Genomic DNA, 16,938 nt, shown 5'->3' on the forward strand with positions numbered 1-16,938 from the left:
TGGCAGTATAATTTGGTCCAAGCCCGACAGACTTTCATCATTAACCAGTATTTCAAATCTACCTGTAACATCAAAAAGTAACATTCTCATTTATACTAGGAATATAATATAGTACAGAGCTCAAATCTTAAATATTATCAAGAGAACTTGTAAATCCAAACACTCTACCTATATTAATCCTCTCATTCACTCAATTTAAATTTTGAAGAAATTAAACAAAAAAGACCCACTACTTACCAGAAATTGTGTCTGGCAAAAAAGTGGCAGAATTCCAGTTTTTATCATTCATCATTTCTGATCCCCAAAGACTTATGAATTTAGAATTATTCCAGTCTGGAGTACTTCCAAAACAACTTGGATAAATATGGTCTTGAAGAGATGCATTGAATACCTGATGTTTATTTGTATGATTCTGAACAGGTGCTGGTGGTAAAGCCTACAAAAATTAAAATAATTATTATCTAATTGAATATTCTAATTAATATTCCATTTATCTCAGGGTTATTCCATAAGCAACAGACACAACATTAGAGAAAACTTTCTAGACACTATAAAACAAAATTATAAGGTAAACACATTTCAAAAGATTAACTCAATTGGATATTCTTTTAAATAGGATGTTTAAAGTTATCTATCCAACATGTTTTAAATCATTTTTTGCTATCATATGAACCCTTTTGCCAGTCTGATGAAATCAATGGACCATATCTCAAAATAATGTTTTTAAATAAGTAAAATATATAGGATTATAAAGGGAAACAGTTGTAAAGAAGTCATCTATCTATCTTAAAAGTTCAGTCTCCAACTTTAAAAGTTCTGATTCAGTCCACCTTCCTCACTGAATAAATGAGGTAGCTGAGACTGAGAAAACTGAGATGGCAAACTGCCCATGGTCATACAAACAAGTCATAGCAGAGCAGATTCTTATTCCTACTCTAGTCTTCTACTGGACCACATTTAATATTGACCATTATTTACAGTTTGTAAATATACACAAACATATATTTATTTATTCACACTGATATTAACACAGAAAATATACTACCTGTATAGTTCACAAATACTAGTGTATAATGTACAATTATTATTAAGGAACACAAAGAGTCACTTTAAATAGGCTTAGTAGATTTTAAAACTTAAAGGAAAAATTCTTAAACCCACTAATTCTAGCATTTGTTCCTCATTACATTTAAGATAAAATGCACTTGCTAAGACTAAGATTTGTTCCTATGAGCTACTTTTCCATCTCTGACTATGAGAGTTAACTTTGACACCATAGATGTGTTGCAGAATAATGAAAATAAAATTGGAACCAATGCTTCTTCCTTAACAGCCTCTCCAAATGTTGAAAAGAACATTCCAGAGCATCTGATTTGCCAAGGTCAGTTATGATCAAAGGCACTTTTTTGAGCATGTAACTTATTCATTCCATAACTAAGGGATATGAGTGAGTTCAATCAAGAACCACTACTTCTAAAAGCTTTATCCACACTATTTCAGCCTTCACTTAGATAGGTGATCTCATTAGTACAGGTGTTCCCTGATGGTACAGTATGTTAATCATCCATATTCTTATTTATGTCCTATGTAAATAGAACAAAGATGTCTACCTAATATGATGGGAGCATTCCTCTAGACTTCATGTCATTATATAAGTATCAAGGAAGCTATAGGTTACTCACTAGTTAATCTTAGATATTGCTCCATCATAAAGCCATCTTCATTTCTGGCCTTATAGTTGTTGGGGTTTTTTTTGGGATAATAAATCTTTAAGGCTTTTTCCAATACGCAATTCAATGGTCACCAGCAATGGCTGGCATTCAATATGCATCTTTTCACTGGTCTCAGAGTGATATTCAATTTTAAATCTTCAGAGATCATAGTATTCTAAGATTTGCAGTATTAAGCACTAAGATTTTAATGTACCATGTACCACCAAAAGAATATCAGTGTTCAAAAAGACAGGTCTTTTTTTTTTTGAGAAGGGTTGTGAATGAGGTTATAAAAACATGGCATAATTTGTCAGAAGTATTCTATAGGAATGTACATTTAGACCTAAAAAGAACCTGAGAGGTCATGTAGCTCTGATTGACTCTTAAAATATATATATTTTTTATTCTGGCCTTAACCACCAAATGAAATGAATATTTTTAGAATACTAACTTTTCTTTTTAAAATATATAATTGTATAATGTAGCTTTTAAAAGTTGGCTTACTAAGGTTTCCTTCTTTTTTCACTTATGCTTAAAAAAAGTTCCAGTACTATGCTCCTTCCTCCCCCCAAAACAACAAAACTAATTATATATTACTTATATATTTATATAATTATATATTATATATATAATTACATAATTATGTAATTATATATATTAATATTATAATATATAATATTATAATATATAATATATATTAATATATAACATAATATATATAATATTTAGTTTATATATATAGTCATATATATATAATTTATATAATTATATATATATATATATAAACTAAAATCCTTTGACTCCAGATTGAATGCTTTTCCTACTAAATTATATCAATTTTTTTCTTATTCTAGCTATCTGATTTTGGGCCTAGATCATTGTCCAAATGTAGTCCAAGATATATACACTAATAAGCTGGTTCAATAAGCAATTTTTCTAAATGCACATATATCATAGTCTGGTAATAAGTACTCTTCACATTCTTGATTTTTTCCAGTGTCAACTGTAAAGTCAAAATTTTGATTATGGATATGATTTTAGAGGCTTATTTGCTAAGTTCTGGGGGCTTGTTGCAATTAGCACAGTATCATCTATAAATAAAATATCTTTATAATATCACCATTTATAAGAAATTCATCGTCTGTTTTGACAGCTAGGTGGAACAGTGAATAAGAGTATCAGATTTGAAGTCAGGAAGACTTATTTGTTCTGAGTTCAAATCTGGCCTCCGACACTAGCTACGTGACCTGGGCAAATCATTTAATCCTGTTTTCTTTAGTTTGTTAAACTGTAAATTGAGGTGAAGAAAAAAAAAGACAAACTATTCTGGGGTATCGGTGGCAGGAAAACCAAATGGAAGCATAAAAACTTGTACCCAATTGAAAATAATTAAGCAACATCCATTTGGACAATTTAGGGAAGCATCTTTGACAAGCATATTGTATTCCTAATTTATGGCTTGATTTATTATTAGAAAGTCATCAAAAATTTAATTTTATCACATGATACAAGATACCATCTTATTGAAAAGGAATGTCCAAAAGAACATTGTTTTATTATATCAAATGACAATTTTCAAAGTTAACAAGTGGAATCTTGTATTCTTTGCATCTTTGATTGAATTATGTTAACTGTGAAGATGTGAACAGTGGTAAAATTTCACTAGGGAAATCCTAATTGTTCTTTTCTCATTCTTGTATCAAAAATGTCTTTAATGTACTAGTTTTAATTATTTAAGTTATTTTAGATATTTCAAATATTTTGTAGAGATGGGCACGTTTATGGAATGGTTATCATTGACATTTTCTTGATCATAGCTTTTCAACAATAATAAATCAACACATTTCCCTAACTCTCCCCGGAATATTTCCACATTCCAACATTTAATACATGTTGTTGATTTGATTTGAATTTCTCATCAATTTTTTTGTAAAGCTTTTTTTCTCTTTTACAACTTTTTACTGTTTTAAGATACTGTTCATAATCTTCTACCATCCTTCTCTGTAGACTTTTATGAATGAATTTATACCCTAACCCTATGTTGCCATTTGCTGTCATATTGCTATGACACAGAAGTCAACTGTTTACTATTTGAAAATGTTTCTAGGATCTTTAGGCCCCTCATGGTGATGAATGACTCATATCAGTTAACTTCCTGATAAGTCTATTCTATTACTCACTTCCCAGCTTTTAAAAACATTAATATTTAGTTTAAATAGATTAGGATGGAGGACAACGCAAATTTTCATTTGGCCTCTTTTAATCTGGTATTGTCTTGTTAGTAAAGATGAATTGAAAGTTGATTCAGAAATATTTGTATTGATGTTTATTGATACCTGATAGATACCAAGAGAATTTCCTTCTAGATAAAACATAATTAACTCTTTAATGTTATGATGTTCATTGTATTAAATCCCTAATGACTGAACAAAATTATCTATCATATATTTGATGAAAAACTCATTTCCCTCCAAACTTCCTATTTCTGTCAAGGGTACATCATCCTTCATATTCACATATGTTGGCAACCATAGTTATCCTTGACTCTTCATTCTCTCTCATCCTATGTATCTCATCAGTGGGTGAATCTTGTCATTTCTACTCCACAATATCATCTCTCACTTGTACTGTTGTGCTCTAAAAATTCACATTCCAAATTCTATCCCTCCCCCTCCTTTTGCCTCCATGATATGATAAACAATCAGATATAGGGTTATATATGTGAGATCAAGTGAAACAATTCCATATTAGCCATTTGTACAAAAAGACATGAATAAAAGAAAAAATTGAAAGAAAAAGAGAAAAATAGCATGTTTCAGTTAGTACTCAATATCAGTTCTTCCTCTGGAGGCAAATAATATACTTCACCATTTAGTCCTTTGGGACTGTGCTAGATTATTTCTTACAGCATTGTAGTATACTCTTAAATGATATCCCAATATCAAGTTTTTCCCTTGTCAATCCATCATTCAACACATAATTGCCAAAGTAATGTCCCTAGTCAATAAACTTCAATGACTATTACTTATAGAACAAATATTTACTCTTCTGTGTAGCTTTTCTTTACAATCTGAATTCACCTTCTTTCCAACCTTATACATCAATACTTTTCCTGTGCTCTTATCATCCAGACAAATTCTTGTTGTTGCAAATACATGACACTCTTATCTCCTATTTCTATATGCCTTTGATTCAGCTGTGTCTTAGACTTGAAATGAACTCCCCTCCCCTTGACTATGCGTTTTGGAATCTTTTGTGTCCTTCAAAAATCTATATCTTTCTGGATGCCTTTTCTACTAGAAATCTCTTCCACACCCCAAATTTATCTTTATATTTGTTTTGTCAACCTTTGATTATGTATATGTAGTTTCTAAAACAATCCAAGTTTCCCACTGGAGGGACCATTCCATTTTCATATCACCAGTAGTTAGGAGAGTCAGAACATATTAAGCGCTTAATAAATGATACCTCTCCTGAGCCATGCTGAAATCTATTTGAGAAAAAGAACTTGTCTTTCACTTCTATTTCCTATCCTTTTCCTACCAATCTGTCCAAAGAGAGGTTCTAAACAACTATTTGTTGGGTTGCATAGCATAGCACAGTACTAGCTACCAAGGAAACTAGAGGTTAGAGGAAATTAAAGGAGGATAGAAAGGAAGGAAGAGAATTATAGACTTAAAAAAATACAAGTAAGTCAAACTTAATGTGCTTCCCAGGTTCTTGTATCCAGAGCCTTAGCCCGGGGATGAGACTAGCTAGGTACAAATCCCAATTCTTTTGTTCACCAGCAGCATGGCAAGTCATATCCCTGTTCTAGGTTTTCATTTCCTTACTTGTCACATGGAGGGTTGGACCAGATGATCTCTATAGATCTTTCTCTCTTTAAGTCTTATGAACTACCTGAAACTGGACAAGCTAATGCTAACATAGATCAAGTAGGCTTTCATTTTAAAATTTTAGGGATGGTTAGGAAATTTTAAATAATATTTTGAAACACAAGTTACTAGTGAATATAATTCATCATTTTACAACCACATCTAAAGTTTAAGCACAAAGGCCAACTACTCGCCTAGGTTTAGTTTCTATTTAACCAATTCTGGAAGATGGAAGGAAGCTTTTGTGTGATCATGATGCAACATATTCTGTGAAACACAGTGGCAGCAGTAGCATCAACAATAATAAGTAGGATATTAGGAATATTTTGGTTTTACTATATTTTATATTTTTCATGAACAATCTGATGCAAGATATGAATATCTTAAGTGTTTTCCCATGTACATAAAATAGTAATGACAAAGTCAGCAAGAGAATCACAAAATCTCTTTGAAATAAACAAATCATAACCCATATGCATAACTTGCATTATTTTTAAGGATCACAAGTTAGAACATAGTAATACCTTAAAAGTTTACATAGGGATATGCTATGGAGATTTTTCTTAGGAGTGCCTGTTCCTCTTTCTCTTATATTCAAAGTTGGGTAGGGCTCATAAAAGAAACACTTCTATACCTGCTGAGATAAATCATCTATAAAGAGATAGAGAACTCTACAGTAGGTGTTCTTCTAGTGAAACATTAAGGCAAAACTTTGAATTATATTCAGAAATAAAATTATCTCTGTGGCAGACTGGGAAAAGAGAAAAAAAAAACTGGGAACTTTTATGTTAATGATAACTAAATAGGCAGTTTGTCTTATCTGCAGTACCAAATGTAGTTTTTCAGTGGTTCTATATGTTTAGTGACATTATTCAAGGACTCAATCTAAAAGTTTAATGGCAAGAAAAAAGAGAAGGGGGGAAAAGTCAACAAAAATATATTAAATATTTATTACCTACTGACAAAAATTTATTATAATCAACTATTAACACTAAAAGAACAAGTAGAATTTAAAAAAAATTAAAGTTATTTTTTCCCTTATAAAATTCAATAATGGCACCTGTGTCCAATTTTGGTTTTATTAAATCTACATAAGTGATTTGGACACCTGACCGTGCAAGACAAGAAAGGCAGACCCAGGTCATTACATAAACATGGTTAATAACTTAGAATTAAACATACTAAATTATGCCAGCTATAAATACTGCAAAAGAATCTGCAAGATATAGACTCAGAAGCCATTAATGATGGCAAGGAGATAAGAGAGTTCTAGCAATTTTACACAATCCTCAATACATACAGATATGCATGGAGTTTTTTGTTGTATTTGTTTTTGTTGAGGCAACTAGGGTTAAGTGACTTGCCCAGGGTCACAAAGCTAGGAAGTGGTAAGTGTTTGAGACCAGATTTGAACTGAGGTCCTCCTGACTTCAGGGTTGATACTCTATCCACTGTGCTACCTAGCTGCCCCAGATATGTATGGGTTTTAAACCATACCTTTACTCAAGAGAATGCCAGTAAATAATTTTGTTGGCAAGCAAGTTCTTTATTAATTTCAAACATCTCCAGGGAAATCCTACTCTTATATTACTTGATATTTTAAGGGGCCTTAGAAGTAATTTAGCTCATCTTCCCACTTACAATAGTCATCTCCTTAATAATTGTTCTCTGCTTGAATACTTGAGAGCTAATTTCTAAGTAACACCTGAAGACTGGTCACCTTTAAGACTAAGGTTATATTATTAGTAGGGCTCATTTTTTTTTTTTTTTTTTTTTTTTTTTTTACAAATTCTGATCACTATTAACCACTTACTGTTAACAGGTAATGATTCATTTATTATAATTATTTTTTAAAAGCTAAAATTAAATGGACAGCTAGAATTGATTTTGTTGTTTTTCTTTCACATACCTACTATATTCTCTCAGTTCCCTATATGTATATACTCATTTTCATAATAGAACTGATTATTTCTGGCGTTACTTTTATCTAGGAATTTAACTTTTCCAAGCTGCAATGAGGATTCTCTAGTTTTTGAAAGGCATAATGACAACATAGGCATATAGAAAATTACAAAGTTGAGGAAAAGTAATCATGTAAATCAAATAAAAATGAAAATTTTCACTAATTAGACTTTATTTCTCCAATATAAAGATTAATATTTAGCCAATGTGTCATCCTTAATTTAATTTTCCTGGTATTAACATGTGTTAAACTGACATGTAATTTAGCCTTGAATCTTTAATCCCACGCTTAATTGCATTATCTCTTATCATTTTGGAATTGTTTGTGGTCTGGCAACTTTTACAAATCTCTTAGACCAAGGGTTTTTAACCTCAAGTTCACAAACTCCTTTTTAAAAAGTGTATTAATTAAATTTTAATATAATTAGTGTTCTTTCTACCACTATATATTTTAAAATTCATTTAAATGGAGTTTTCTTTATTATGATTCTATGTATCATTCTGGGATGGAAGTGAGAGGAAATTCAATATGAGCTGAGAAAGCATTAATAACTGCCATTATCCATAATATAATCTATTGGAATATAAGACTTTTCTGATTTCAAGGAATATAAATCAAAGTTGAAAGTTTTAGAAAACTCTACCAAGAAAAAAGTATCCTGTTATGTCCAGGTATAACTTTGCTCCTAAGCATTCCAGATTTGAAGTTCAAAATACAAAGTGACTATTGTCCAACCTTATCAACAAATTAAAAGGGAAATAAAGGTTCAAGAGTAGGCCAAAGTAATGATTAAGATCATCAGTAGAAAAACTTGAAGTTGGATACATCCCCCTCAAAAAACCCCAACAAAATTCTTATCACGTTAAAAAAAAAATTTCAGAAACTCCTAAATCAAATTGGTATTCAGACAAAATTATAATATACCATCAATGAGTCTTAGATGAATGATCTATGCTAAATATATTTATTTTAAAAAAAGAAACATTAATGTAGACATTATTAGGGGACAAGTGCCAGGGATAAAACAAGATAAATTTCTTTCTCTCCAGAGTTTATAGTACAGTAGGAATAGGACACACAAATGCAGACTACCGAGTTGTGTGTGTTTTTTTTTTTTTCCACTCTGCTATAATTTACTGACTGCTAGGTAATGTCTGAGGGGAGGTCCTTATCAAATGGGGTAATCAGAGAATATATTCTAATATAAGATCTTAAAAAGAATCCCATTTTTTTGATCTTCTCTAGCTATAACAAATATACCTAAATAGTAATAACATATTACGAAGTAAAATGATATACTGTGTGCTGTACAAACATGAAGATCAAACTACAAAAAAACCATGCTGAAGTGAGAGCCACTAAATACAAGGAGATTTTTATATTTTACTCTCAGCATAGAGGGCTGTCTATAATAAACACTTCATAGACATTTGTTGAATGATGAAAATGAAAGACTTTTTTTTAATACACTGAACCAGACAATATGAAATTGTGATATGGAGAGCGCACTGGAATAAGGAAAATTTAATTCTAATTCTGCTCTTTCAAATTTGGAGCTCTGTAGCCTTAGACATTAAGTCATCCCCACACTCCTTCTAAGACTGAGTTTCTTTATCTATAAAATGATAACACAGGACAAAATAATTTACAAAAGTATATTTCCACTTTAAATTTCCATGATTCTAACTTCCTTCTTTTCAGGTATATTGTAAAGAAAATGTAGAAAGGAATATTTGAAGACTCTCTGGTTCACAGTAGAGCTAATAAATGGACAGTTTTCTTTTCAAATATCCAGTTTTATATTTCCATTTTCATAATATTTATTCATTCAAGACAGAAGCAACTGGTAAAACTGCTACAGCAACAGATATGTGGCTTTTCTTTGATGTGACTTACCTTACTGTGTGTAAAAGGGGATGCTGTATACAAAGTAGGGTGAATAAGAGGACGAGGCAGATGTGGAATAGTATGTAAAGGTAAATGTCCATGAATATGGGGGTAAAGGTGAAGTGCAGGATGTGCAGGTTTTTCTGGGTTCATAAACTGGTGACCAGCAGGAAGACGTCCAGCTGCCAGTGCTGATGCTGTCAGACCAGAAGCTTCTTGTTTACAGACATGGCATTCACAAGTATTTAGACTTGGGTCAGCCTAAAATGAAAAAATACTACCTGTTTATTGGATATAATTATAAGGAATAATTTTTAATACTCACGAAATATAATTTGGTTCTGAAAGTAGTTAAATAATAAATGCAAAGATTAAAAAATGCATCAGGTTTGCATGAGTGAGCAATGGTAGAAACAAATCAAGGGAGCCAGAATAAATTTAGCTATACTCTCCCTTTCTATGATCAAGGCTCAAAATTACATTTAAAAATATGGAAAACAGCTTTTTGCATATGCTAAAATCTTTTAAGTATAGCAGTGCTGTCACAGAATGTGTACAAATAGAAATACACTTACATAGAATGGAAAGACATTTGTACTGCCATATTCTAGTTATAATCAGCAAGAAATGGACCAGATATGTTGGAAAACTTTATATTTTAAATGGAAATATTCAATCTTAATGAACAGTGTAAAAGAAATTGAAGCAATTAAAGCCATGTCTATAAGAGTGAAATGAATAGACCTCTGAAAAGTTTTTCAATTTGGCAATCTTAATAATCAGTGTAGATTGTGACACAATAATTCTAATTCTGGCTACCCCTATCACTTGTCAAGTTGGCTGAAATGAATGCACTGGCCATGCCAGGGTCTAAATTGCCTGTTGTACATCAAGATAATTTACCAAGATAGCCTAAGTAAATTATCCAAACTGAGAAGGAAACTAATAGAAGATTTTAAAACTAACATACATGGTCCGAAACTGTGATCTGACTTACAAAAATATGGAACTCCACAGATTTTTGAGTACAAAAGGCCTTAGGTTTATTTAATCAAAGCATAAAGGCCCTATGAGGCAACTACAAGAAAATTTTTAATGATCATAATAAAATAAAAGTAGGCAGACATGTTAATAAAAATGAAATTTCTCTTTCTATCTAATTCGATTCTCAAATGAAAATTATGTCTATGGCATAATAAAAGTTGCTTATTTCTAACTTGTATTTTTTGATTTCCCAATAATCAGCATTATTGGATATTCTTTCTATCTATCATGATGGGATTATCAACTCCCAGCCTTGGCCAAAACCTCTAACTCCCTCCAATTTTATCTTACATAAAACTTATTTGACTAGAAATTTCTTATCATAGAACCCAGAGATAACAATTTATCTTGATGATTACTTCTTCACTGTCATTTATAAGATGTTTAAATGATTTTAAAAGTGAACTAACCATAAAAATACATATATCAAACAAAATATCCCAAGCTATAAGGATTAAATATATTACTACTTTTGCATTCATATAGTAATTTCTCATGAGAACCTTTTAAATTAGCTTGTTGAGATTGCTTTATTAATTAGCTCATAATAATACTTGAAGTTGCTAGGTTGGCAAAAATTAAAACCTCCCCCCCATCGGTCCCTTATTTGACTAGAGGAAAAATTGGTTAAACTGTCTATAGGCATGTGTCCTTGGAGAGATGAAAAATGAACAAAGAATCTTAACTTATTGCAGGGTTGCTTATTTCAAAACTAGGGATATATACATATGTGAACAATTGTGCAAACACATGCATATACATGCACATGCACACAAATACACACACACAAATTAAGTCTTAAGCTTCAATGAAATTTCTCAAAGGGTCCCCTTCAGTATTTTAAAATTATACAGCAAATCTCTAGCAGAGGAAGAGACAGTCTTTTTAGATATAATACTCCATTACTGTTTATATAATTTTATAACACTCTATCTTTTTCCTAAAAGACATATTTGAAAGAATAATGAAAATTAAAGTCCTACTCTACATCTCATGACACAGAGGAAATGCTATGTTCAAAAAGAGTGTAAGAAGCAGTAAAACTCTGACAAGCTCCATCATACTGGAAAGGCATTAGGTATAAGCCTAATAATGGAATATCAGGTTAGTTAAGTTTAGAATGGTTGTTATCATTCTAGGCACAGGTTAGTGAATTTTCCAGATATACTAACTCTCTACCAGTATCTATTAAATCCTAGAGGAGTTCTGATCTGCGTTGGAGGTAGTACTTGCCCTCCTGAACAAAATCAAAGATCCTTGAAGCACTTAAGTGAAGGAATTTTAAAAGTTAACTTTGAAGAGTTTTGGGAGGACTATGATGTCCCTTGAGATAAATGAGTTATTGCAAAACTAAGTTTGAGCATTATGAATTTAATTGAAGGAAATAAAAATAGAAATATGGCCATATTTAATATTGCTTTTAGGGAGAAAAAAGGAGGGGGAAGAAAAAGAAAACTTCCCTTAATCTGAATCTTAGAAATTGATGGTTTTATGATATATATATAAAAAAAAAAATTCAGAAAGGGACATGTTAAGCTAAAAACCTTTAACAACAAACTACCCTATACCTGTTGACTTGGATAAGATGGTGGTGGACTATCCACTTTAGCTTCATCTTTTCTGGGACTTCTTTTTCCTAGAGTTATTTCTTCCTTTTGAGTTCCTGGGGGTTCCCCACTGCTCTCTCCATCTGCTTCTTCATCATCAGCTTCTGAAGAACTACTACTAGTGCTGCTTACCTGAGGAGACTTTAAAAACATTTTTTTTTAAAAGAAATTATATTTTTTCAAATAAATCCCTTTGGTGCTTATTAGTTTTATAAGAAAGCTGACTAAAAACTTAAAAAGTTACTTATTGACAACTAGAAATCTGTAATATATGGCTGTGTAGACTAGCATTATTTCACACTCAGTCTTAAAAAAAAAAAAAAAAAAAAAAAAGAGGCCTGAACAGAAGTCTAAACTAGAGATAATGAAATCTAATTAAGATATGAAACATAATTCCATCATGGATTTATTAGGCCAAGATAAATGGGAAAAGATGGTGAAAATTTTATAGGATAATTGTCATACTTTATATACACTGACTTTTGACAGTATCAATGCATACTCATAGAATGAGAGTTGGATGGGTTCTCAGAAGACATCTAGTCCAATGCCCTCATCTTAGAAATTACTAAAGGTTAATATTTCATTAACACTTTTGGGACACATATGTTGAAGAAATGGCAACATAAGTTACTTCTAGAAAAAGTGTGCATGACTATTCACACAAGCAGATTTTAGTGTCATCAACAAGGCATGTTAGGCAGCTAAGATAGCTTTAGCTATGACTAAATCCATACTGTACCTCATCTTTCAATGCCATGTTTTCACCTCCACCATTTAGTTCACTATGGATTCCATTCATGTTCGCTACAACTTCTGTGTCATCATAGTTATTCAATGGATAAATATCAGCAAATTTAGCTGATAAAGGTGCAACATCTTCATCATCACTACCACTGAGGAACAAAAACAGAATACAAAATTATAGGGCTATTCTAGTAGATTAACTCAAAGAATACGTCAAAGGAACTTAAATAATAATGATGATAAGCATGGCATAGTGTTAGATTCTTACTAGGTGCTAAGTCAGTACTTAACAATTCTCTAGCTCAGGGTTCACACCTTTACTTCACATCTTTAAAAGGAGTTTACACCTTTAGACTTCTGAAAAGGAGTTTACACATTTAAAGGAGGTTTCATCTTTAAATGGACCAAGTTCATTGGCTGTAGGAGTTTCCCTAAGCCCCTGGGAGTACTCACAAGCCCATTATCTGGGAGGATAAAAAGAGGCAACATTGAGTCTGAACAACAGTCTGGATTGGGAAAAGGACAAGAGCTGGAGGAGATTCAGAGTCAGGATTAAGGAAGAAGAGGATTTGAGATTCTACCTTCACTCTGGCTGGAGGCTCCAGAAGCCTCCCAAGAAATCTGCTCACAGAGAAAAAGATTTACAGAAAAGAGACCTCCTCCCAAAGAAAGATTATAATTGAGAGGCAACAGGATCTTAACAGCATAGTACAAAGAGTACTGGATATGAAGTTAGTGAAGAACTAAGTTCAAATCCTGCTCTCACTTACTCAATAGCTCCCAATAACCCTGAAAATAGTGTATTATCATATACAATTTATAGATAAAAAAGTGAAATTCCAAAAAAGGGATAAGTCAAAATTTGTAATAAAAAAAAAATTAGAGTTGTTAAATTACGTTTTAGTGCTGCTTACTTAAGGAAATAACATATAACAATAGCAGCATGGAATTCTAAAGTATATTACTATACTATACTGTTAATAGAGACTCACAAAAGCTTCTATGTTCATGAACTACAAAAGATCTTTATCTGATCACAACTTTTTAAATTATTCGATCCTTCCCTGCTTTATAACCCCTTATCCTTGTTCTTTCTTTCTTTTCTTTTTTTTTTTTAAATCCTTGTTCTTTATTCTCATCATGACCTCCAGTTTTCCCCACATCATCCCTACACTGGCTGTACTCTCCTCCTTTCAACCCATGGTGAATGAGGTTAACTCTAGAGATAAACTCTGTTCTTGAGTCCCTTGACCAATTACAATCATAAATTACTGAATCCTAACCTACTCTTACCATCTGCTGCTTCTAATTGAATTGCTGTGCAGATAAACTGGAGAAAATAACAAAACTCTGCTGTTTGGGACCACTTCCACTGGTGTTACATATTTTGAACTGGGCCTTCTCCAATCTAGGGGAACCGTTTCACACTTCCCTTCTTAGTTTGCATGGCTTATCCTCACAATGGCTCTTCTGAACTTTGTCCTCTCTCCTCAAGCATCCCAACAGCATCTGCTTCCCTTATTATCAGCTAAGGACCTTATCTTACACTTCACTGAAAAACTAACATTATCTGCCAGTAGCTCCTTCTTATTCTTGCCTCCTCATCTCATATCCCTCAGCAGGCGTTCTCTGTGCCAATGAAAAATTCTTTTTTGTGTCTCCTAATTTCCTTCTCTACCATTCTCTCCCAACAAATTTCCCCATCATCCTTATTTTTCCAATCATCAATCTCTCCTTAACTACTGTCTCTCTACCTTGTGGCTTACAAATATGCCTTTGTCTCCCCCCATTCTTAAAAAGCTTCTCATCGTTTTATTCAGCAAGCTGTCATCCATGAGAAACCGTCTATATTTGTTCCTCCTTTTCCTCCTCCTTGATTTTAAATTCTCTATAGCCTGACATCCAGCTTCATCTTTCAACTGCAACTGTTCTCTACAAAGTTACTAACAATTTCACAATTATCAAATCTAGCAGCCTTTTTTCAGTCCCCTCTGCAGTCTCTGACACTGCTAATTACTCGGATCTTGTAGATGCCTCTCTCCATCTAAGGTTTTCCCACCTACCTTTTGAGGCAGGTCTTCCTACTTTTGGATAGTTTTTAAAAATAAATTTTCCCAAATTATTCATTAAAACAATTTAAAAATATTTTTCTTATTTGCAAATTTTATTCTCCCTTGAGATAGTGAGCAGACTGATTTAGATTAAACATGTACAGTCAAGTAAAACATTTCCACAGCAATCATTTTGTAAAAAGAAGATAAAGAAAGGAAGGAAGGAAAAAAGGAAAAGAAAAGTAGGAAGGGAAGGTCAGAGGAAGAAGAAAAAGGGGAGGAGGAAGGGGAGAGGGAGAGGGAGAGAATTGAACTTTCAGACAATAGTTCTTTCTCCATGGGTGAAAAAAGACGATTCATCATAAGACCTTTGGGATTGTCTTGGATCACTATATTACTGAGAACTGCTGAGCCATTCACAATTGTTCATCATAGAATATCATTGTTACTGTGTACAATGTTGTCCTGGTTCTGCTTCCTTTACTCTGCATCAGTTCACATAAGTTGGACAGTTCTAATTGTAATCACTAGAATTATATGAATCTGAATTGGAAGTGACTTTAGAAATCATTTAATCCAAACATCTCACATTCTAGATGAGGATTCTGAAGCCCAGAGAGTTAATCTTTTGCCCAAGAGTACACAGATGGTAGAACTAAGATTCAAATTCAAATTCTCAGACTCAAAATTCAGTATTCTTTCCAAGTCATCATCTCCTCCCACCATCATTTTAATAGTCTGCAAATGTTCTGATAATATTTGCCCCAATCTTTGCTACTTCTGTTCAACATGAAACCATGTTCAGCATGTAACCAATGATGAACAAAAATAATTCTAATATGTCTATTGAAAATATCTATTAACTATCAAATGTCTTGTTTATATTGTTCACTTGAGGACACCTAAGGAACACTGAGCCAATTTTTTCATATTTAAGTTATATGATATAAAACTGACCTTCAGGGATCAATTCCTCACTTTATAGATCAGGAAAAGTGAAAAATTAAGTGCCTTAAGTACTAAGAGAGCCATGATCCAAATATAGGTTTTTCTGCTTCATCAGATATGACACGCTAGTGACACTGAACTATTTTTAAAAATCCTTCCCTACTAAGTTTAAAATACTGACCCTGGTGTTTTAATGGTTTATTATTACCCCCCCCCCCTTTTCCAGGCTGAGGTTAAGTAACTTGTCCAGGGTCACACAGCTAGGAAGTGTTAAGTGTCTGAGACCAAATTTGAATTCAGGGCTGGTGCTCTATCCACTGCCGCCACCTAGCTGCCCCTGATTTGCTATAATTAAATTCCAACCTATCTTTTCCCATTTTATCTTATTCCATTTCTCTTCATGTTGAATACAAACTATTTCAAGGATTCTTTTGTTTTGTCTTTTTATTCCTGGAGAATAACACAGTGCCTTGTACATAAAATGCACTTAATGAATGTTTGTTAAATTGAATACATGCTAGCCTCCCAAACTGCCAAATGAATGAATGAACTGAGTCATTCACCACTTTTATCCAAGTCCTCTTCCTTAAGTATCTCTTTGCCCATACCATTATATATCAAGAATAGAACATATTCCATGAACTACCACAAATTTCTATCTGGTTTTATGTGTTTTTTTCCCCCTATTTCTTTAAGAGCCAACTCAGATGCCACTTCTATGAGCTTTCCCGAATTACCCTCTCCCTCTATCCCCCAACCTTACCCAAAGATACTTTTCCCACTTTGTCTTATTATTTTGATAGACCTTTCCTTTGAAAAGTTACTTGTGTATTTGTCCTTTCTCAATCTGTTTCCCTTATTAAGAGTATAAACTCATTTAGATCAACTGTGATAAATTTACTTTTAATCCCAGTTCATATTCTGTCTTGAAGATAGAATATAACTAGTGGATAAATAATAACCTATATTTATGGATACATGGCATATAACATACTTTATGTAAACCTCAGCACAAAGGTTATATAACTACATAAAATATTACATCACTATTTACTATATTTATAAATAGGAAAAAGACTTTGAGAAATGAAACATCCTGTCCAA

General features: G+C 32.4%; 1 protein-coding gene across 5 annotated transcripts in view; it reads right to left on the minus strand.

The window, feature by feature from the left end:
• Positions 1 to 16,938, minus strand: part of FAM193A (family with sequence similarity 193 member A) — a 191,937-nt gene that overhangs the window by 30,028 nt on the left and 144,971 nt on the right. For all 5 annotated transcript variants that reach the window (XM_074276850.1, XM_074276849.1, XM_074276848.1 and 2 more), the window contains 4 exons: positions 12,831 to 12,984; positions 12,050 to 12,229; positions 9,447 to 9,698; positions 238 to 436 (listed from right to left, as the gene is read on the minus strand). In XM_074276850.1, the coding sequence (XP_074132951.1) occupies positions 238 to 436; positions 9,447 to 9,698; positions 12,050 to 12,229; positions 12,831 to 12,984 (785 nt within the window). The remainder of the gene's footprint in view (positions 1 to 237; positions 437 to 9,446; positions 9,699 to 12,049; positions 12,230 to 12,830; positions 12,985 to 16,938) is intronic.

The sequence above is a fragment of the Sminthopsis crassicaudata genome, chromosome 6, assembly GCF_048593235.1.
Source record: "Sminthopsis crassicaudata isolate SCR6 chromosome 6, ASM4859323v1, whole genome shotgun sequence".
Lineage (NCBI taxonomy): Eukaryota > Metazoa > Chordata > Mammalia > Dasyuromorphia > Dasyuridae > Sminthopsis > Sminthopsis crassicaudata.